This window comes from Mauremys mutica, chromosome 3, assembly GCF_020497125.1.
Source record: "Mauremys mutica isolate MM-2020 ecotype Southern chromosome 3, ASM2049712v1, whole genome shotgun sequence".
Taxonomy (NCBI): domain Eukaryota; kingdom Metazoa; phylum Chordata; order Testudines; family Geoemydidae; genus Mauremys; species Mauremys mutica.
In genome coordinates, this window is record NC_059074.1 from 168,319,257 (window position 1) to 168,342,106 (window position 22,850).

A 22,850-nucleotide genomic window follows, 5' to 3' on the forward strand; every position below is an offset into this window, starting at 1 on the left:
AGGTACGCGACTACCTTAGTTTGAAGTACTCACCCGTCCAGACGCCGCGGGATCGAAGTCCGCGGCTCCCCCGTTGACTCCGCCACCGCCGTTCACGGTGGTGGAGTTCCGGAGTCGACGGGAGCGCGTTCGGAGTTCGAACTATCGCGTCTAGATTAGCCGCGATAGTTCGAACTCCGAGAAGTCGAACGCTACGCGTCGACCCGGCAGGTAAGTATAGACGGGCCCTTAGTTGGCCTCCAGGTGGTGTCCCACAATGCTCATCTGTGAGCATTCCGGAGATCATTCTCAACTCTACTGCACTGCAGCCTGGTACACAGGAAACAGCCCCTCCCCTGCTAAAGCCCCAGGAATTTTTGATTTCCCATTTCCTGTTTGATCAGCATTGGGAGCATGCCAGCTTGAGCACAGCTGATCATGGAGACTACATGCCCCAAACGCGCTCCAGCATGGTCTTCACAGGAGGTGGGAGATCTCATCGCTGTGTGGGGAGAAGTGTCTGTGCAGGCAGAGTTCCAATCCAGCAGAAGAAACGCTGACATCTATGCAAAGATTACTTGTAGAATGAGGGAGAAAGGCTACACGAGGGACACACAGCACTGCCGTGTGAAAATACAAGAACTTCGCCAAGCGTATCAGAAGGCAAAGGAGGTGAACAGTCATTCTGGTGCAGAACCCCACACATGCCAGTTCTACAATGAGCCGCATGCGATTCTCGGGGGTGACCCTACCAGCACCCCCACAAGCAATGAGGACACTTCACAGGTGTGTGAGTCTAGGGACAACAAGGAGGATGATATGGTGGATGAGGAAGAAGAGAAGGAGAATGGGAGACAGTCAAGCGGTGGATCCATTCTCCCCAAGAGCCAGGAAATATTTTTAACCCTGGAGCCCCGTGGGTTGCAGGACATCACAGTGGCCGACCGTGATCCCGGGGAAGGCACCTCTGGTGAGTGTACAGTTACAATCAAAGTCCAGTTAAACTTTAGAGGGCACACACATTCGGTGGTATTGCATGTTTACTGTGAAGAAAAAGTGAGGTGCTGTGGTTCTCTGCTTACAAGCGGCCACTCCAGCTATGCAGCAGGTGGCCCCCGGAAAAGACTGTTTATGTGGACTGGGATAGCCCAGGAATCTTCCATGGATATCTCTAGGAAACTTTCATGGAGGTACTCTGCAATCCTTTGCAAAAGGTTTCTGGGCAGGGCAATCTTATTTCTTCCACCATGGTAGGACACTTTCCCACGCAACTCCTGAATTAATTCTGCTGGCATCATTGTGGTACACAGCATAGCAGCATAAGGACCAGGTCTATACCCAGACATTTGCAGCATCTCCTTCCTTTCCGCCTGTTACTCTCAGGAGACTGATATCACACAGGGTCGCCTAGGGAAAACAGGGGATGTTTTCATTAAAAGTGCTCTTACAAGAAAAAAAAAGGGGGCATGTAGACCCACCCACCCCCACATTCCAGATCGCCAAACCAAGCGGCCACTAATGTGCCTTTAATGTGCTTGGCATGGGTCGGCAAGTAGTTTAAAGTGGATGATAGGGGACTGGGGCCCCACATGAGCGATTCCGCAATTTGGGAGTGAAAACGTCCCCTCCCCCCCAACCCCATTCATAAACAGCTTCCCGTGGTGCTATGGGGAAGGGCCACTGTTCGACTAACTACCTCTACTCCCAACATGCGCCTGCAAGAGACTTCATCAAAAGTGCGGTCACCCATGACCTGGGGGGCCCTACTCACCATGGCTGGAGCAGCAAAATGGCACAGCAAATGGTTACAGATTCTGATTATGTTATGGCTTGCATGTAGAGTAATAAGGTTTTGGGTTTTGTTTTGGGGGGTTTTTTTGGTTTGTTTGTTTTTTTATGAAAACGGCCTTGCTATGGAAACATTTTATTCATGTACAATGGCTCCTTTATTTTTTCCCCATGACTGACAGCTTCAGCGTGTCACCAACACCTGAAAGCAGACTTTCACTGATTAGGAGGAGGAGAAAGAGAACACAAAAGGACATGTTCACCGAAATAACGAATGCCTCTGGGACAGCCAACACAGAGCTGAGCGCGTGGAGGATTTCAGTATCCGAGAAGTTAAACATGGACATGAAGAGCAGGAAAGCTGCCAATGAGCAAGAGCGTGCGCCACAGGATGAGATGCTTCGGATTACAAGGGACCAAGCAGACATGTTGAGGCATCTGGTTGAACTGCAGGAACACAAACAGGAGGGTAGAGTCTCTCTGCAGACCCTCGTGGACAGCCAGTGAGCATCGCCTGACGCAGAATCACCCTCCGCCAAGTGTTCCATGAGGCATGGGTAAAAAGTCCATTATCCCTTTCACTTAACACAGGTGGAGGGCACAAGGAACAAAGGAACACAGACCTTTGATGCAGTGTTATGTTACACAGCTGAAAATGTTTCTCCTGTTCCAACTTGACAACCCCTTACCCCCTGGTTACCTTATTTTTTTCTGTTCTCCCTCTTTACTTATGTTTGTTAAATGAAGTAAATGGATTTGAGAAATAAATGTTCTTTATGAGTAGAAGCAGTGGGCTTGGGTGGGGGGTTGGCTTTACAGGGAGCGTGATACAAGGCTGGTAAAGGTTTGGGAAAGCACAATGCAGACAAGCAGCTCACATTACTGTGACTCATTATTGAAATGGCTTTTCAAAGTCTCGCGGATACGCAGCGCCCCTTGCTGCGCTCTTCTTATTGCCCTGGTATCTGGCTGCTCAAAAATGGCTGTCATGCGATCTGTCTCAACTGCCCACCCCTGCAGAAAATCCCCCCCCTTTTTTTTTCCACAGATATTATGGAGCTCACAGCAGGCAGCTATAACCGTGGGGATGTTCTCTTCACTAAGGTCCAACCTTGTTAGTAAACTTCTCCAGCGCCCTTTCAAATGACCAAGGGCACATTCAACCACCATTTTGCACTTGCTGAGCCTATGGTTGAACCGTTGCTTACTGCCGTCCAGACAGCTGGTGTATGGCTTGGTCCCCCCCAGGATAACTATAGGCATCTCAATATCATCAATGTTCATTTTGTGGTCTGGAAAGAAAGTCCCGGATTTCAGCTTTTTGAACAGACCCAAACTCCTAAAGATGCGCGCGTCATAAACCTTTCCCGACCATCCTACATTGATGTCGGTGAAATGCTCCGTGATCCACCAGTGCTTGCAATACCACTGAAAAGTATCCCTTTTGGTTTATGTACTCTCTGGCAAGATGGTCTGGTGCCAAGATTGGGATGTGCGTGCCATCTATCGCCCCACTGCAATTAGGAAACCCCATTGCGGCAAAACCATCCACTATGTCCTGCACATTTCCCAGACTAACTACCCTTCGTGGCAGAAGTCAATTAATGACCCTGCACACTTGGAGCACAGTAGCTCCCACAGTTGATTTATCTACTCCAAATTGAGTCTCTACTGACTGGTAACTGTCCGGCTCTGCAAGCTTCCAAACAGTGATCATCACTCGCTTCTCCACTGTCAGAGTAGCTCTCATTTTTGTGTTGCTGAACTGCAGGGCAGAGCTCTGCACAAAGTTCCTGTAAGGCGGCCTTCTGCATTCAAAAGTGCTGCAGCCACTGCTCGTCATCCCATACCTGCTAAATGATGCGGTCCCACCAGTCAGTGCTTGTTTCACAGGACCAGAAATGGTGCTCAACAGAGTGCAGCTGCTTTGTGACTGCCAGCAGCAACTGTGAATTGTTTTTTTCAATGGCTTGCAACAGGACTGCTTGCAGGATAGCACTATGTTCCGCATGGCAGACCCTACTTTGGCTCTGGAAATACTGCAGGAGAAGACGCGAGGTGTTTGAGATGCTCACAGCAAGAGTGTACAACTGAGCAGGCTCCATGCTTCTGGGGTTATGGTGTATCCGCCGCAAACTTAAGGCGTGAAAACCACTAGGTTGTTTGCTACTGAGCACAGAGCATCATGGGATGCTGATGCAATGTTCCCATTCTCCTCTGGGACAATGTTTTGGTTCCATGAGGCATTGCACAAACTTCCCAAAACACACTGCGGCAAGTTGCACTTTGGGATAGCTACTCATGACACACTGCTTTGTGCACTGACACAGGCACTGCTAGTGAGGATGCACTCCATCGAGACAATCAACTTAATTAATTCAGAGGATCGAGGTCAAATTAGATAAAGTCGACTTAATTTTGTAGTGTAGACAAGCCCTTAGAGCAACCACCACAGCAAGAAAAGAACTAATGTGCAGCAAAACACTCTACAGTGAGACAATATCAAAGGAAACATAATTAGACAAGATAGCTTTGAGTATATAGATGGAAACAAATGCATACAGCTGTATTGTATCACACTATATAATTCTATTGCTTAATTATTTGCAGAGGAAACACATTATAACAGGGGTCAGCAACCTTTTAGAAGTGGTATACCGAGTCTTCATTTATTCACTCTAAGTTAAGGTTTCACGTGCCAGTCATCCATTTTAATGTTTTTAGAAGGTCTCTTTCTATAAGTCTATAATTTAATAACTAAACTATTGTTATATGTAAAGTAAATAAGGTTTTTAAAATGTTTAAGAAGCTTCATTTAAAATTAAATTAAAATGCAGAGCCCCCTGGACAAGTGGCCAGGACCCGGGCAGTGTGAGTGCCACTGAAAATCAGCTCGCATGCCACCTTTGGCACGCGTGCCATAGGTTGCCTATCCCTGCATTATAACCAGGGGCAGCTCCAGGCACCAGCACGCCAAGCGGCAAGCCACCGGGGGTGCTCTGGCGGTCGCCGCGAGGGCGGCAGGCAGGTTGCTTTCGGCAGCATGCCTGCGGAGCGTCCGCTGGTCTCGCGGCTTCGGCGGACCTCCCGCAGGCTGCCGCCAAATCTGCGGGACCAGGGACCTCCCGCAGGCAAGCCGCCGAAGGCAGCCTGCCTGCCGTGCTTGGGGCCGCAAAATACCTAGAGCCGCCCCTGATCATAACATATAATACTCATTTAATCTTCTAATAACTCTTCTGTTTTTGTAATTAAAAAGTGGCCATAATCTCTTTTTTCATCTTCTTGTTATACATCATTTATTAGGAGTACCATATATATTATTTAAGCAAAGTCTCTTATAGAACCGTCATCAGACTGCATCTATGCATCCGAAGAAGTGGGCTGTAGAGGACTCATTTCTTCCTAAATGCCCACTTTTGAAATGCTCAAAGACATAGATTTCTAAAACTAGCAAAGGTAGTGTTGAATGAAGAGTGAACTTGGTGCACTTTCAATGTTGTTAGGTAAATAAACAGCTGCATAAGATGAGTGTCACCATGGTCCTTTCTCATGGCACTCCCTGGGACTCAGTCTGTGGCATCTGGGTGTTCTGCCACTATAGTCCAGTCACAAGAAGCTCAGCCCTGTGGCTGAGAGCTGCACAGTCTGCCCCTTCTGGAGCTGTCAATAACCACAAAAAGTGAACACAAGTGAACTGTCCTACGGGTGTGGTAAGACTCTCTTCCTTCAGAGGGCTTCCGAGAAACTGTAGGTCCCTATTGGGGCTCACAGGCAAATATAGAAGAATAGTCCCATCAAAAGTGGATCAGCATCGGGCTCTCCTTAACTTCAGGGAGGAGCCATTGCTTGTCCAAGGAGCTCTTGCTTTCAGCCAGCTCTGATCCAGGAGTTGAGGACTGGAGGTCCTCTCTCCTCTCTAGTCTACCACCAAACGATGCTGTGCTCTCCCCTTTTAAGCGCCTCCCTCCAACTCTGGCATCTCTCAGAGGTGTGGAGGGGTGCAGCTGACTTGGTCCATACTAGCTCGTTTACCCCATGTTGCCCAATGTGGGGTCTGTACACACTCTCCCACTCAAGATGGCATTTGGGGAACCAGGGCTAGCTTCCCCAAATTCCCTGGGGGTGGGGGGGTGGAATCAGCATTCTGGTCAGCCTTTCCAGCCTGTGTTACAACAGGAAGGTGTACGGCTGGAGAGAGAAGTACCAATGCATAAGCCAAGGATTCATGTGTTTCACAATGTTCAACTACCTCAGAAAAGCATTACTCTTGGGGGAATTCTACGCCACTGCGCAATGCAGAATTTTGCAGAATGCCATTTCCTCTGCAGAATTTCTGGCTGCCACTAGGGGCCGCTGGACTCCGCAGAGCCCAGCTCGCAATGAGCAGAGCACCCAGCCTGGCGGGGCTGGAGGCTGCACACTTTGATCCAGCTTGCAGCTGGGCTCTGCGGGGAGAGGTATGTGGGTGTCTGGGCTGGGGGCTGCCCTGTTGCTGGGCTCTGTGGGGAGTGGGGTGTGTCCTGCAGCTGGGCTCTGGGGGGAAGGGTGTGTGAGCATCTGCGCCAGGGGGGTGTCCTGCAGCTGGGTTCTGGGGGAATGGGAGTGCAATCGTCTGGGCTCTGGGAGCCCCACCCAGCCCTCTCCAGCACCCCCCAACTGGAACTGGGTTGTTGTAGGGGTTTCTTTAACACTCTACTGTGGGAAAGAATGTTGGTTGTTGTCTGTATTTTTTATATACTTGTCGACAAGTATTTTGAAATAAATTACCAAAATAATTGAAACTGGAGTGATTATATGCAGAATTTTGCAGAATTTTTAATTTTTTGGTGCAAAATTCCCTCAGGAGTAAAGCATGAATGGATTTCCAAGAGGTAATATCAGTGAGAAACCACAGTCCATTTCACCACCAGTCCTTTGTTTTCTATCTCTGGGTATGCCAGCTTCAGAGAAACAGCTTGAGGCTTAATATATACCTCAGGGTCTTTCCCCAGTCTACCTCCTCTGATTTTACTGCTCCCAGGGCCACCTCCAGAGTGTCCATCTGCCAAAAAATCTGGGCTATACAAAACAGGCTCTTTACACAGATGGTCTTTCAATGTCTGGAAAGCCTTTTCGCTGGCTTCTGCCCCATATGTCCTTAATCAAGTCTATGACAGGGGCCACTATCATAGAGATCCGTGGCAGAAGCCTGGCAGTAGTAACCCATGAGCCCCAAAAACTTCCAAACCTGTTTTTTGGTTGTTGGGAATTAGTAGACTTTTAAGGCCTGGATCTTGTCCACTAGGAGCCAGACCTGGCCCTTCTCCAAAGTATATCCCAGGTTGGTGGTCTCCTGCTCCTTTCCAATGCTACATTTCACCAGGTTCATGGTCAGCCCAGCTTCCTGCAGGAAACAGAGAACGGCAGTGATCTGTTCTAGATGGGCCTCCCAGCCCCAGTTACAGATGACATCATCAAGATAGGCTGCCCCGTATGAGCCATGTGGTCTGCAAACTTGGTCCATGAGTCATTGGAACAATGCTGTTGCTCCACGGAGGCTAAAATGAAATTGATGTAAGCCAAATGAGGTGATGAAAGCAGTTTTCTCACATGATTCTGATGTGAGCAGCATCCGCCAGCATCCTTTTGTCAGGTCTAACGTTGTGATATATTGGGCCTCTCCCAGCCAGTCCAGTAGTTCAGCCACCCAGGCCATGGGGCATGCGTCAAATTTAGAGACAGCATTAACCTTTCTAAAGTCTATGCAGAACTGGATGGCACCATCCAGTTTAGGGACCATTCCAATGGGACTTTGTATGTCGCTATGAGACTCTTCAATGACTCCTAACTCCAGCATGTTACAGAGTTCTAGCTTCACTGCGTCATGCATTTTTCAAGGAAGCAACTCAGGGTTCTCCCAGATATCCTGGCTCCATTTGGACATGGTGGTGAAGTAGATGGGTTCATCTCAGCCGGGATGAAAATATCGCCAAGAAGGTGTTCACCAACTGTCATACTTGGACCCTCCGCTTCAAGAGGAGGTTCTCTCATATTTGCACAGGGTCAGGATCCTGAGAGGCGAACGCTTGGAGTCCCAATACTGGTTCCAGTGGCAAGGGACTCTGAACAAGCCTTCACAGGCCTCCCAGGGTTTCAGGAGGTTAACATGCTAGACCTGCCTTGTCCTTCTCATCTCTGATTTCATGATTAACTGGCCCCACCTGACTTACTTTGGATGTTCTTGACACTTGGCCAGTAACTTGGAGAGGAGTACCAGTCCCTAGGTTAAATACATGCATATATGTTCCTTTGTTATAAGCTCACTCCTGGGCATGTTGAGCATGAAGGAGATTTTCTTTGGCTAAGGCCCCCAGGATTTTGAGCCTTTCCTGGAGCTTTGGGATGCAGTGTACAGCATTCTCTGTTTTTGCAGTCTGTTCCTCCCACATCTCTTGTACAAGGTCCAGGATAGCCCCTGGTTGTCTTCTGTGCAAAAGTACAAAGAGGGAAAATCCAGTAGATGACTGGGGTACCTCCTGAATGGCAATTAAAAGGGGGTGCAACTACCAGGGTTTTGGTCACCCCTTTGGGGCCAACAATCTGGCACTCAGGACAGAAACTGCAGAAATCTGTGACCTCTTGGTGAACCCTGGGCCAGTAGAAGCAGCCCAGAATCCCAGCTGGGGTCTTCTCACATGACCTCATGCCAATGAGACCAGAGAACAAAGAGTTGTGATTGAATATCACTGGTCTGTCAGTCTCTCTCCTGATGGTACAATGGCTCAGCCCAGAGCTCACATCAGGAGTACTGCCCTGCTCGATGTGGGTCTATCACCTCCCCATTGACTACCAACAGCTGGTCACAGCCCTAGCTCAGGGTTTCATCTTCCGTCTGATCTCTGACAAAGTCGGACCCTCTAGATAAGATATCCCCTTCCAGTAAGGGCTCCAGCATCATTTCATTATTAGGCGGAATTTACGGGGAGCTTACCATTGGCCAGACCCACCCTCCAAAGTCCAACTCTTCCCTTAAACCTGCCAGGAGTCTGAGTCCACCATCTCTCAGGGTCTCCTAAATTAGCACCTCCAGGGACTCGGGGCTGTCCTAAATCCACTCAGAATCTCTGAAAAATATTCCCAACCCCATCCCAAGATAATGGGGTAGGTCAGCATCAAGGCCAGCCCCCTCTACAATCGGTTGCACACACATACTAGGATAGGGTTTGACACCTTGTGAACACACTAAGAAAGGGCCACCGGGTTTGGAACCAGGTGGTTCTGAACCAGAGCCAACTACACCTGGAATCAGCCAGGCCATATCCCAGAGCTCTGTCCTATTTATCTAGACATGGACAGTCAATTTAGCCAGAGTTAATTTACAGGCTCAGCTTTCTTCCATACACACATGCAGGGCTTTGGAACTGTGCTCCGTCTCTGCTCCAGCTCCAGGCAAAAATTTGCAGCTCCACTGCTCCGGAGCTGCTCCACGCTCCAGCTCTGGGCTCCGCTCCAAAGCCCTACACACATGTCCATAACTATAGTCCATATGGGGCATTTGTGATACAGGTGTCTTGGGCACCCATGTGAAAACCAATGCCCAATGCTTGCCAGGTGGGCTCCAGCCTTGGGCCTTATGCAAGAGGGAGTCCCTCCTTATACAGCTCCCCTCCTCTTGCCTCCTGGTTTTCCTGGTGAGGAGATGACTGGGGCCTCAGGGTTCCTCACCCAGGCTTGGGCCTAGAGCAACTGAGTTTCCTAATGGAGACGAGCGAAGGGCCCCACAGATTGCTAGGGCCCTTAAAGACTGGTGCCTCCACACCCAGAACTGAGACCTCCATCCATCAATCCTCGCAGCTAGGTTCTTTTTCAACTCTAAGGACCTCTTTTGCCTCTGGCAGCTTCTTAAGCGACGTCCCTGAAGCTATTGCAGAGACCAGCTAGCTCTCCATAAGTAGGGTGACCTGATGTCCCGTTTTTAAAGGGACAGTCCCGTTTCTTGGGACTTTTTCTTATATAGGCGCCTATTACCCCACCCCCATCCCGTTTTTTCACAGTTGCTATCTGGTAACCCTGTCCATAAGCTGGACTGTATCAGCTAGTGTTTCAGACCAGAGTTTGAACACCCAGTCCCTACCCCAGCCAGCAGTATGTGGGAGAACTGCTCTACAAACACAAGCTCAGCAACCTGGACTCCAGTCCAAGTTTTCAGCTTCAACCATCACCAACACAGGTCCTACAGCTTCTGAGTCACTACGTAGGACCAGGCTCCATGGAGGTATTTCCATTCATGGTACAGCATGAGTAGGTCTCCTCCATGATGTCAAGCTAGTTCAATGCAGTCACTTTCACCAAGGCATATTCTTGCATTGTTGCTGCATCCAGCCCTCAGTAGGCAGCATGTGCAGGCCTGGATCAGATGAAGCATTAACTTGACGGCCCACTGTTGAGGTGGCCACTGGGCTGCCTGCCATCACCACGCACTTGAATATCACACGGAAAGCCTCCAAGTCATCCCGGGGCCTATTTTTGTGACCTTCACTGGCATGGCCATAGCCAGGAGGGCTGGGCATATGGATCCTAGAGGTGAAACCTCAGCGGGCCCCTGAGGTCCTTTTAAGGCCACCACTTGTTGGACCAGCCTTTGCTGCTGCAGGAGCTGCTGCTGCTGGGCTGCCTTTTCCTGCTGCTAGTTCTCAGTCATCCAGTGTAGGAAATGTTCCACAATGAGAAATGAACACATGTAAACTGTCCTATGGGCGTGGTAAGGTTCTGTTCCTTCACAGGGCTTATGATAAACTGTGGCCCCAGCTGTGCACTCAGGCTAATATAAGAGAATAGTCCCACTAAAAGTGTATCAACATCAGGCTCTCCCTTCTTCAGGGAGGGGATATAGGTCAGAGGTCATCTGAGGAGCTTTTGCCTTCCACCAGTCTTTTCTGGAACTGAGGACTGGAGCTCTCTCTCCTCCCTGATTTGCCACCAACTGTACTATGTTCTTGCCTTTTAAGCGCCTCTCTTATCTCTCAGCGTTATGGCAGGGTGAAGCTGACTGAGCCCCCACTAGCTCGTTAACCTTGAGTCGCTCAGAATGTGATTTGTATATCCCGATCACAATGGGAAATATGGATAGTTGAGTTGGCAGGAACAACAGTGAATGAAGAATTAATTATAGACAAAAGGCCTCAATCTGCAAAGACCATGATCATGCAAAGACTTAAGCACGTGGTCAATTTTACACACTGTGAGTAATCCCACTGACTTCAGTTGAACTATTCCAATGGACGGTTTCAGAGTAGCAGCCGTGTTAGTCTGTATCTGCAAAAAGAACAGGAGTACTTGTGGCACCTTAGAGACTAACAAATTTATTTGAGCATAAGCTTTCGTGGGCTACAGCCCACTTCTTCGGATGCATAGAATGAACATATATTGAGGAGATATATATACATATACAGAGAGCATGAAAAGGTGGGAGTTGTCTTACAAACTCTGAGAGGCCAACTTGTTTTTTTCTCTTACTTAATTGGCCTCTCAGAGTTGGTAAGACAATCCCACCTTTTCATGCTCTCTGTATATGTATATATATCTCCTCAATATATGTTCCATTCTATGCATCCAATGAAGTGGGCTGTAGCCCACAAAAGCTTATGCTCAAATAAATTTGTTAGTCTCTAAGGTGCCACAAGTACTCCTGTTCTTATTCCAATGGAACGACTCACAATGTGCAAAGTTAAGCACATTCTTAAATGTCTTCCTGGACTGGGGTCCAGACAGGCATGTGTGAAAGACATTGGCATTGATTTTACAATACACTGTGCAGTATTTCAGGCTAATGGTTAGTAAAGCTATAAGGAGGGAGATGACAATGAAGCTGTAGGAGAAATAGAAGCTTTCCTGAAATATTCGATTCTGTCATTTTGAGAGGGAGAAAGTTCTGCAGCTGTAGTATCTATTGTATTGTAGGGAAAAAAAGGATCATTAAAAAGTCCTACACAAAAGTTGTTTCAGACTATTATATACAACAACGTTTGTGGCATGTGTCCGGTGTTAAATGATTGATGCCTCTCAACTCCGGCACAGAAGCTGTTACAGCAATTCCTTTTGGTATGCATAACTCACAGATCTATATGGGTTAGCTGTCAATTATGTACTCCTTCCCAGGCATGGAACAGTTTTCCCCTCAGGTATGAAACACTGACAGGAGAACACTGTTAATTTGAGTGATTAAAAGCAGGACATTTTATGAGAGAAAAATATAATCCCCTTTCCTCACTAATTCTGCAACTTTTGAATTAGACTGGGCAGCTCTCACTAGGGAGCATTTACTCACATGACCTCAACAGGCTTCCGATCAGGTCCAATGAGCATAAGTGTTTACAAAACTGAGGACTGAGTGACTTCCCCAAAGCCACAGGAATAAAATGTCAGAGAGTAGAACTCAAAAGCTCCTGGATTCTAGTCCTGCACCCAGACCATTCCTGTCTCTCACAATTTTAATATGGGTCCTGATCTTGCAAACACTTGTGCATGTGCTAAGCTTTAAGCACATCTATAGACCCTCTGATTTTAATGAGACTACTCACAGGCTTAAACACTTGTGTAAGTATGCAGAAGATCAGGGCCTTATTTCTCAGACGAAATACACTACAAAATTATAAAGAAAAAAATCTGTATTTATTCCTCTACATAGCATATTTATAATTTGATCTATTAAAGGCAATATATCTATTAATGGCAAATGTCAAGATACCCCTTTCCAACTGTCCTCCAAATACCATAAACACCAGCTCTGAATAAGCTTTGACAAAAGACTCCTTGCACAGCTTCCCCTCCTGCTATTTTTTTATATACTGTTGGTTCTCAGTTAGAGAGAGGATATAGGTCCTTTCAGTTCAAAAGTCTCAGAGGGAAACGCTGCTGGAGCCTGCCTGGAAAATAAACTAATGCATTAAATAATAAAGCTAGCCAATAATTGACTAGCTGAACCTCAAAGGCAAGAAGCAATACAAAAAAAATGAACAGGACAGCCTTACAGACTTACCTCTGGAGACTTTGTACACTTCATAGAAGGAATAAAAGTGGAAGCCAAGTGAAAGAAGCAGGTAAAGAAACATTTCCCATAGTGGCAGCATCACTACTTGCAATGTAAGTTTCTCTGGCCTCCAGATGACGTCCTTGTTGTTAGCTTCTGAAAAACAGTACGCAAAATTATAGGAAATAGTTCAGTATGGTGAGTATTTAATAGCAACAACCAGGGACATAATGCAATAAAGACATACTTTTTGGTGACCAAGTGACATATCCTGCAGTTTTCTGAATCTTTGCGTCGTTTTATAATCAGTATGAGAAAATGGCAGGGCACACCCACCAACCCAAAATGTCAGTTTGGAAATCCTTTCCTCCAATTGAGTCCTCATTCACATGCTACATGTTGGCAGTGGATGAGCCTTTCCAGAGTAACTATTCTTTGGCTTCAAGCTGAAACTTACAAAGCCTCTCAGTGTTCTGGCCACTTGCTTTCAAAGTAACAACATGTCTAAAAAAGTTTATTTTTAATGCTGGCTTTTTTTTTCTTTTCAAAAGGATTAATGTGGGAAGTAACTATCAGTCATTTCCTTTCTATACAAAACAGGCCAATTTATGGTATTTTAATGTACAACATAAAAAAGAAATATTTAAATCTTACTTTCAATTTAATCAAATACAGGAATCCATCAACTAAATTCCATATTAGAAGTATGCTGTATAAAACAAGAACGGATTTGAATGATAAGGGTAATCATGAGACACTTTTAGGACCCTGAAATTAAAAAAAAAAATCACAAATACATAGAAAGACCTATGCCATTATCAGGGCTTCACCCACACATATGATCTTGCAGGATCGGGGAGTTCCGAATTCTTTAAAAGAGAGCATATGTTCACTATTAAATATTCAGAGCACAAAGCTTTAAAATTTACGTATAGTAACAGCACTTCAAAACTGCTCTATGTAAAATCAGATCATAGCACAGTGTCCCACTGTGTAATGGATATATTGTTTCTACCACATTCTTAGGAGGAATTTAATAAGGGGCATTTTCTCTTTTGAAAGGCCAAATACAATAAAAGCATATCCAACATCTGTGTTGCAACGTATTCAGACAGAACAATAAGGTTTCTGCAGTGTGGGTGCTGGACCTACCTTTTATTGTATCCCACCTATATTTTGAGCAATTACATAGTCATCTTTTTCAAACTTTTTGATGTTTCAAAATTCAGAATCATTTTCACTTTGCTAAGGCACTCTCCACTGAAAACATTGGACTATCACAAATCCAGTCTGATATACTGTGATCTGAAGTACCTATAAGATAATTACCAATCCCTCTTTCGATTTTTTGGGGTACAGTTCTCTTACTAAAAAAAGAACAGGAGTACTTGTGGCACCTTAGAGACTAACAAATTTATTTCAGCATAAGCTTTTGTGGGCTACAGTTCACTTCTTCGGATGCATAGAATGGAACACACAGACAGGAGATATTTATACATACAGAGAACATGAAAAGGTGGAAGTACGCATACCAACTGTAAGAGTCCAATCAATTGAGATGAGCTATCAGGAGGTTTTTATCAGGAGAAAAAAAACCTTACTGTTCTCTTACTGTTTTCTGAGCTAAGACTGCTACATTTGGCAACATTTTTTGCTTTTAAATGTTTCTTAAAGTCACAAAGTCTTATTCGCTAAAGCAGCGTCTCAAACTTTTTCATTGTCCTCCCAACTGCTTGATACTGAGAGCGTTTCGTTATGTAGATACCAAGAACAACACTGCAGGCCTGCGGCTGAGCGCTGAGGAGGTCAGCAAGTGATTCTCTTTCATGTTGTTGAGGTATAGCTTCGAAAGTGGCATCAGGGACAGTTGACTCACGGTTCAGGAATAACTCAAAATGCTCCTTCCATCTGAACAGGAGCCCTTATGCAAACTAAGAACAACAAGGCAGCAGGGCCAGATGGCATACCACCTGAAGTCTACAAGTTTGGAGGTGACGAACCGTAGGGAAGCTCTACAAACTTTTTCTTCATATCTAGTATAGTGAGAAGATTCCAGAAGACTTGAGAAACGCTAACATTGTTACAATCTTTAAGAAGACAGCAAGGCAATGCCTCATTAGTTTCCACAGGCTGACTTATCTCCCTTCTTAAAGATTGTAACAATGTTAGCGTTTCTCAAGTCTTCTGGAATCTTCTCACTATACTAGATATGAAGAAAAAGTTCGTAGAGCTTCCCTACGGTTCTTCACCTCCAAACTTGTAGACTTCAGGTGGTATGCCATCTGGCCCTGCTGCCTTGTTGTTCTTAGTTTGCATAAGGGCTCCTGTTCAGATGGAAGGAGCATTTTGAGTTATTCCTGAACCGTGAGTCAACTGTCCCTGATGCCACTTTCGAAGCTATACCTCAACAACATGAAAGAGAATCACTTGCTGACCTCCTGACCCTTGAAGACGTAACACAACCCATTCAAATGAGGCACGTGATAAGCCTTTGCAGGACTGGGGCCTTAATTTGTTACAACTTTAAAAGCTATTCTCTTTTGGTTTAAAACAAAACTCCGGATACAAAGAAGGGCTAACACAAGCAAAATGTAAGTTGCGAAGACTTCACAAACTTTTGGTAAATAATCTGATGACCAAGTATGATTTACCGCAGAACTCCTCAAATAATTTTGAATAATGAATAAATCTGAGAAATTTTCAGTCTGTTCAAAAACAATTTGGGAAGGAGGCAAAATTCATTACAATTTTATTTTGTGAATTATTTGTTCAACTTGACATATAGCACCTTGAATTATCAATCAATGAACTGATTGCTTTGAATTCAGTGTTTGGCAGCAACAGACTCCCAGCAATCTTTTTTTTTTTTTTTTTTTTGAAAGCAGAGTCCATACAGGGCCTGATCCAAAGCCCACTGAAATCGACAGAATGACCCCATTCACTTCCATGAGCTCTGGATCAGCACCTTGGTGCATCGGATATGTTCCAAAGGCAAAAATATAGAAATAAAAATTCTGTTACCCTGGTGAAGAGCATAGTGTAAAATCCTAAATCAACACAGATCTCATAGTCTAAAGTATCTGCATGAACCAGGGACACAAGTCATCCCAGGCACAGTGAATTTAGCAATAGTCAGAGAGGAAGACAAACTCCATCAGAGGAGAGAATAACAGTTTAATGTTTCAAGCTTTTCCCCAAAATGTATCTGCAGAGATTCTCCTTCTATTGAACACTGCTGTACATACCTGCACTCCTCTAGATAAAGCGACCCTATTGATTGGTGTTACTGCTTTTGTGCCTATGCACAACTAGTAGATCTTGCTCTTAGGAGATTCATTCAGCTCCCTCTTGTGATTAATATTAAAGCAGCTTCCTAAAGACCCTCCTCTTGACACTTATGGGATCCCCCTCCCCCTTGGCTCTGAGTATTTCAGTGGGGCAATGTAGGAAATCCCCCTTCTCATTATTATTCATTCTCTCTCCCTCCAGAGGGACAGTTTGAGAGCAGGGGCCCCCGTCCTTGCCCAGGCAATACTGTGGGAACCATTCACGATGGAGCAAACGTGCAGGCTGCGATCAGACCTTTGTTTCTTTTCCGTACCCAGCCTCCAATGCCCTTCCCAGGTCCGGGTACTGCCGCGCCCCCCGGGCTCACCCCGCAATGCGCTCCCCTACAGGGACATGCCTTGTCCGCTGCCAGCTCGCCTCGAGGCGCCGCGGAGCTGCAGCCACCCCCGCCCCGGCGGCTCCGCGCTTGGCAAACCCGCCCCAAAGCGGCGGGGCGGAACAGAGGCTGAGGCACCGACCTTACAGAGCCCGCGCTCCCCGGCTCCGTGCACGGAGCCAGCCACTCCCCAGCGCTTCCGGCTTCGGCCTGCGCCGCCCTCCCCGGCCCGGTCCCGCCCCCGGGGCAGCCGCCCCGCCCCGCCCCCGGCGCCCGCAGCGCCCGCCCCAGGGGGCCGGGAGAGCGGGCGCGGGGCGCTCACAGAGCCCGGGGGCCTCTGGCTTGTTGGGTTCGCGTCACTGAGGCGACCGCCGCCCGCGCTGTGCTGCAGCCTTAGGGCGCAGTGTGAATGCACCGGATCGCCCAGGGCAGGAATGCCAAGTGCGTGTAATTAATGCCCAGAGAAGCCAGGAGGGAGTCCGCCCCTCCTCCCATCCCAAGCCAGTCCTTCCTCCGGGCAAAAGGACCAGGAGCCCCTTCTTCCCCGGGGAGGCCCAGGCCACCGTGTCCCATGTGGCACCTTATAGACTAACAGACATTTTGGAACATGAGCCATCGTAGGTGCATGCATGCATCCGACAACGTGGGTATTCACCCACGAAAGCTCACGCTCCAAAACGTCTGTTAGTCTATAAGGTGCCACAGGACTCTTTGCTGCTTTTACAGATCCAGACTAACATGGCTACCCCTCTGATACATGTCCCATGTGTTCAGCCCAGCTGGGCCCCATGGCCCATCCTCCACGCTCTGAAATCTTGGTTAGGCCCAAAACAACCCCATTGGCTTTTTAAAAATAATAAAGGTTGGGTTCTTTTTCTTGGCCCTCTGGTTTTGGAGCTTTCAGGGGGCACATTTCCAAGCTTTTTCTTGCAGCCATGAGGCCTCAAAACCTTTTTTCATAATGAGAGCCAACAGCCAAGTCGCCGCTGAGTCACATGAGTCCTGGAGCTGGAGATTTAAGAAAACAACAAATATCACAAGACATGCAATAAGAGGAGCTGATAATAGTGGGGCCTGACTAGCATTGTCTTCTCTGCCTCTGGCTCTAGATAGAGGGTAAAATCCTAGCTCCACTGAAGCCAGTGGGAGTTTTGCCTTCACAGGGTCAGGGTGTCACCTTAAGGTCCCACACAAACTGGGAGAACATGCTCTCTTTTCAGCAGGGAAAATGCAAAGAGTGCATCCTCCCACTGCTCCACTCTCTTGGCTGGCTTTCTGTTCATTTAGGGTGACCAGATGTCCCGATTTTATAGGGACAGTCCCGATTTTGGGGTCTTTTTCTTATATAGGCTCCTATTACCCCCACCCGCGTCCCGATTTTTCACATTTGCTGTCTGGTCACCCTATGTTCATTTCCAACTCATCTTTAAAGCCCTCAGTGGGCCTGTACCTAGGGCATAACCAGGCCAGGCAGCTATGCTCAGAGCATGCTGAAGTTGGAGGCAGGGCATTCTCCACAGAGAGTTCTTTACTGCTGAACCCCTAATGGACAAGATCAAGGTAAGCCTACCTACCTTGCCCATTTTCAGAGTTCTGTGTGAAAACCAGCTTTTTTACAGAAGCCTTCCCACATTATTAGAAGCTATAGGGAAGGAGAAACACACATGGACAGACAGACACACACACACACACACAAGCGAGCAATATTTCAAGTTTATGCAGATGAGCTCAGGCTAGCAAGAGTGTGTGTGGGGCCGTCACTAGGGACTTACCATCTTGCATAGAGGTAAGTCCCCTTGTGATTTTAATCAATCATGTTAACTAGAAATGAACATGTGTCTGACACAATTCTTGGTAAAAAGAGCACATCCCAAAATGGCTCACAATTGAGACAGCAGTGTCCATGTAACAGCACCAGAGTTGCATCAGAGTTGGATTTTCAGAATATTTCCACAGGGTAGTAAAGGGATTAATGGCCACAAAGGGTCAGCAGAGCCTACAGTTTGCAGACAATACCAAGCTGGACGGGGTCCCAAGTGCTCTGGAGGATAGGATTAAAATTCAAAATGACCTGGACAAACCGGAGAAATGGGCTGAATAGGATGAAATTCAATAAGGACAAATGCAAAGTTCTCCACGTAAGAAGGAACAATCAGTTGCACACATACAAAATGGGAAATGACTAGGAAGGAGTACTGCAGAAAGGAATCTGGTGGTCATAGTGGATCACAAGCCAACTATGAGTGAACAGTGTAACACTGTTGCAAAAAAAAAAAAAAAAGCAAACATAATTCTGGGATGTGTTAGTAGGAGTGTGCTAAGCAAGCCACAAGGAGTAATTTTTACGCTTTATTCCAGGGGTCGGCAATCTACGGCACGTGTGCCAAAGGTGGCACACAAGCCGATTTTTGATGGCATGCAGGGCGGGCTGAGCCACTCAGCCCGCCGCCGCTCTAGAGTTCCCGCTGCTGGCCCCTTGCCAGACAGGGTCCTGCCGCCGGTCCCACTCAGTGCCCACTCCTGCCCTGGGTGAAGGAACCCCAGGTTGGCAGTGGGCTGAGACCCCGGCTGGCAGGAGCCGGCAGCTGAAACCCCAGAGAAGGGCTGGGGGAGATGATCCGCCCACCTCTGAGACCCCAGAACTGGGTGGGCTGACCCGCTCAGCCTGCTGCCGCTGTGGGGTTCTGGCTGCTGGCCCCTTACCAGCCGGGGTCCCCGCAGCAGCCCCATTCACCTTGCTTCCGGTTGGAGTTCCAACTCAGGCCCCTTGCCAGACAGGGTCCAGGTTTCCGACCCTGCTCAGCCCTACCAGCCGCCAGCTCCACTCACCTCAGCTGCCGATCTGGGGTTCCAGCCGCTGACCTCCTGCCAGCTGGTTATCAACTTATAACTCAGAAACCTGTGTGCAGCTTAAAGTATCTAAATAGGTGCCACCAGACACTGGAAAACTCAGCAAGGAAAAGCAAGGGCAAGGATCACACTAAACTAATAAGATCTGCCTTTTAATTTAATTTTAAATAAAGCTTCTGAAACATTTTGAAAACCTTGTTTACTTTACATATAACAGTAGTTTGGTTATATATTATAGACTTATAGGGAAACCTTCTAAAAAACGTTAAAATGTATCACCGGCATGCAAAGCCTTAAATTAGAGTGTATACATGAAGACTCAGCACACCACTGCTGAAAGGTTGCTGACCCCTGCTCTACTCCATGCCTCAGCTGGAATATTGCGTCCAATTCTGGGTGCCACATTTCAAGGAAAGATGTGGACAAATTGGAGAAAGTCCAGGGAAGAGCAACAAAATGATTCAAGGTCTAAAAAACATGACCTATGAGGGAAGACTGAAAAAACTGGATTTACTTAGTCTGGAGAAGAGAAGAATCAGAGGGGACATGACAACAGTTTTCAAGTACATAAAAGGCTGTTACAAGGAAGAAAGAGAAAAAAATTCTCTTTAACCTTTGAGAATAAGACAAGAAGCAATGGTCTTAAATTACAGCAAGGGTGGTTTAGGTTGGACATTAGGAAAAACTACCTGTCAGGGTGATTAAGCACTGGAATAAATTGCCTAGGGAGGTTGTGGACTCTCCATCATTGGAGATTTTTAAGAGCAGTTAGGCAAACACCTATCAGGGATGATCTAGATAATATTTAGTCTTGCTATGAGTGCAGGGGACTGGACTAGATGACCTCTTGAGGTCCCTTCCAGTCCTACAATTCCCACAGTTTTGTGTTTGCATTGCAATAGTATAGGATTGCTGTAGTTAAAGAAAAAGTCCTCTAGATGGCTGTACAATACAAGATGTGTCATGCAAAGCTAGTATTGCAGCAAGTATTGTTCATGCAGCAAGAGAGCTATAGACAGTGAAATTACATTTTTACCTTTTAGATAAAAGCTCACTTGCAAATTAATTGAGTCAAACACTGGCCAACCCTGACAGTGGTCCCATCTGGAAGATTTTACTGTCTGGACTTCGAAGGTGGAAGAGATTTTTTTTCCTATTTAACCTATTTTGCATAGGGAAAAAACCCATTCAGGAATACTAATGCATGAGCTTGTTAGACTACCTTTAAATTGACTGAAGTGAGATGTTGAACATAAATGGTACTGGAAGAATTTGGTTACTTACACAATCTTTGCAATTTAAGATGACAAGAACAAGAGACTCCTTTCCATGAGTTACGTGTTCAGATGGTCTGCAACTGGTAAATTAGGAGGGAAAGTGGCTAAAGGGTGGTGGCTGAGAGCCCAGTCCCTGTCCCACCTGGACCAATTGTGGTCTGAAAAGCTTTTGAAACCTTGTACTGTGGTTATTCTGGAGGCGAAGACATCACCATAACATCTGCAAAATCCCAGTCAGCATAACTGTTCTGGTTGGTTGACAGCCTAGTTAAGCCTGTTTGCACCTGATGATACAGTTGAGTATTTCATGCTCATGTCAAATTTATTTCTGACTAAAATTGCTCTAATCTGGACTGGGGTATGTTTGTGTAATGGTGGAAGTAATTCTTTTGAGCATGGGGAGGAGACATCAGAGCTTTTTCTGCTTGGAGTCTTGGCCAATCAGACCTACAGAGCCTCGAGAACCGAGGGGCATACAGACTACAAATCGTGGGACAGATCTATGTCATGCTGGTGAAAGGAAACAGAGAGGAGTTCTGCCCACTGTCAATGCATTGGTGAGGGATGGGAAGGTGCCATGCCAGCTTCTTGTAAATAAGCGATTGTAATCCTTGTTCATAACCCATCTCTTAAGATGGCCAGTTCCATCACTATTACTTTGTCTTAAACCGCATTATGAGAGAACATTGAGGCAAAACAATTCCATCAGTATCTAGAGTTCTCAATTCCTTGAACACAGTAAGCACCAGTGGAGCATTGTACATTAGAAGATCCGTAGAACACAGGAGAATTAGACGTATATGTTTAAAAGCAAAGTCTGAAAAGAAACCTTAATGTACCAAAACAGCAACATTAAAGAGGGAAAGAGTCAGAAATGTAAAAAAGGTGTGGTATTTAGGAAAAGAGCCAAGTTATTCATTGCAATAGCCAAGTTAAATATGACACAATTCACGTTAACTTGCACCCTCCCTTCTGAGCTCCCAAGTGTGGGAAATGAATAAGGGGAAATGAACAAATTTGCCCCTTTTTTGTCTTGGCTTTTGGAATGGCTAACATTTTACTAAATTGGCTGGTTTAGCAGATAATCACATCTTTACATGGCTGTCCCTTCCTTCTCACCCCAAATCTGGCTCTTTGTGAATGGCTAAGTGCTTTTGTCCATCGCCAATAGCTGTTTATATGTATATCTTGTTTAAAAAATTTGTTGTCATTTCTGTATTGCGGGTACCCTCACTTCTCTGGTTGCGCTTTGATGTATCCTTCTTATATTTTAGAGCACTTGAAGCTGGAGATGTCATGTTTTATGCTGGGAAAAATTACTGTTACATTTGTGGTTTGGGATTAGAAAATTAACTAAAGAAAACGTGACACATACCTGGTAAATACAATAGTATAATTGAGCAGCTTATCTTCGGATGTCTCCTGAACATTTCAGAGGTTTCCTCTTAAACATGCTACATGGTCTCTCTGAACAAAAGGCTCTGAAATCATGGTTCCTTCCTTATCAGAACCTTTGGAGGGCTTTTCCCTGCTCTTCCCAACCTACATAGCAGCAGCAGCACATACAACAGCCATATGTTTATCTATTAAACATGAGTTATCCCTTTTTACCAAGACATCTGCTTAGTTTTGAAAAGTTGCAGAGTGAAACGTCATATAAGATTTAATAGATAGTATGTCAGCTGCTAAGTACCATAGACAAGATGGTGTAATGCCATGTAATTTTTAGTAAGGAGTGAGAGGCACTGGTAGTGAAGTATTTAAAAATATAGATATTTCATTATCCAAGGCATCCTGAGGTAGGAAAGGTTTGTCTTATATGAGGGTGGGACAAGGGATTCTTCTGGGCTGCCACACTTCAAAAATATTTGTCATAACAAACTTTTAAAAATATTAAGATGGAGCTCAGATAGAAGAGAGTCCCAAGATTAACCCATCTGTAGTTAAACTTATTACAAACTATCGCAAGACTCCCACTGACTTTAATGGAACCAGAAGCAGACCCTATATTTGACAAAATAAGTGATCTAACTAGTCTTACATTTAGTTACATTGAAAGTATTAATCAGAGGCACAAAGCTGATCCTGATATATCTTTATCTTTTCCAGTCACTGAAGAGATGGCTTCGAATCTGTAGCCTATCTGTATCTGTATACCATCCATAGCCCCATTCTTGAAAACACAGCAGTGTTTAAATAAATCCAGTTAATGGAATAAATGTATGTAGTAAAAACACAAATCTCAATTTATCTCATAATTAACCAAAAGTGTTCAGACAGAAAA

General features: G+C 45.9%; 1 protein-coding gene across 4 annotated transcripts in view; it reads right to left on the reverse strand.

Moving 5' to 3' along the window:
• The window catches only part of HHAT (hedgehog acyltransferase), a 368,911-nt gene extending 352,268 nt beyond the window's left edge, over positions 1 to 16,643 (reverse strand). The window contains exons 1-3 of one of the 4 annotated variants that reach the window (XM_045008653.1): positions 16,377 to 16,392; positions 13,430 to 13,484; positions 12,785 to 12,931 (exon numbers count right to left, since the gene is read on the reverse strand). In XM_045008653.1, the coding sequence (XP_044864588.1) occupies positions 12,785 to 12,875 (91 nt within the window). In that variant the 5' untranslated portion in view covers positions 12,876 to 12,931; positions 13,430 to 13,484; positions 16,377 to 16,392. Of the gene's footprint in view, positions 1 to 12,784; positions 12,932 to 13,429; positions 13,485 to 16,357; positions 16,529 to 16,581 lie in introns of those variants that run through there. The other 3 variants (XM_045008651.1, XM_045008652.1, XM_045008655.1) reach the window with 3 other exon arrangements.
• Between the last annotated feature and the right edge of the window lie 6,207 nt (positions 16,644 to 22,850).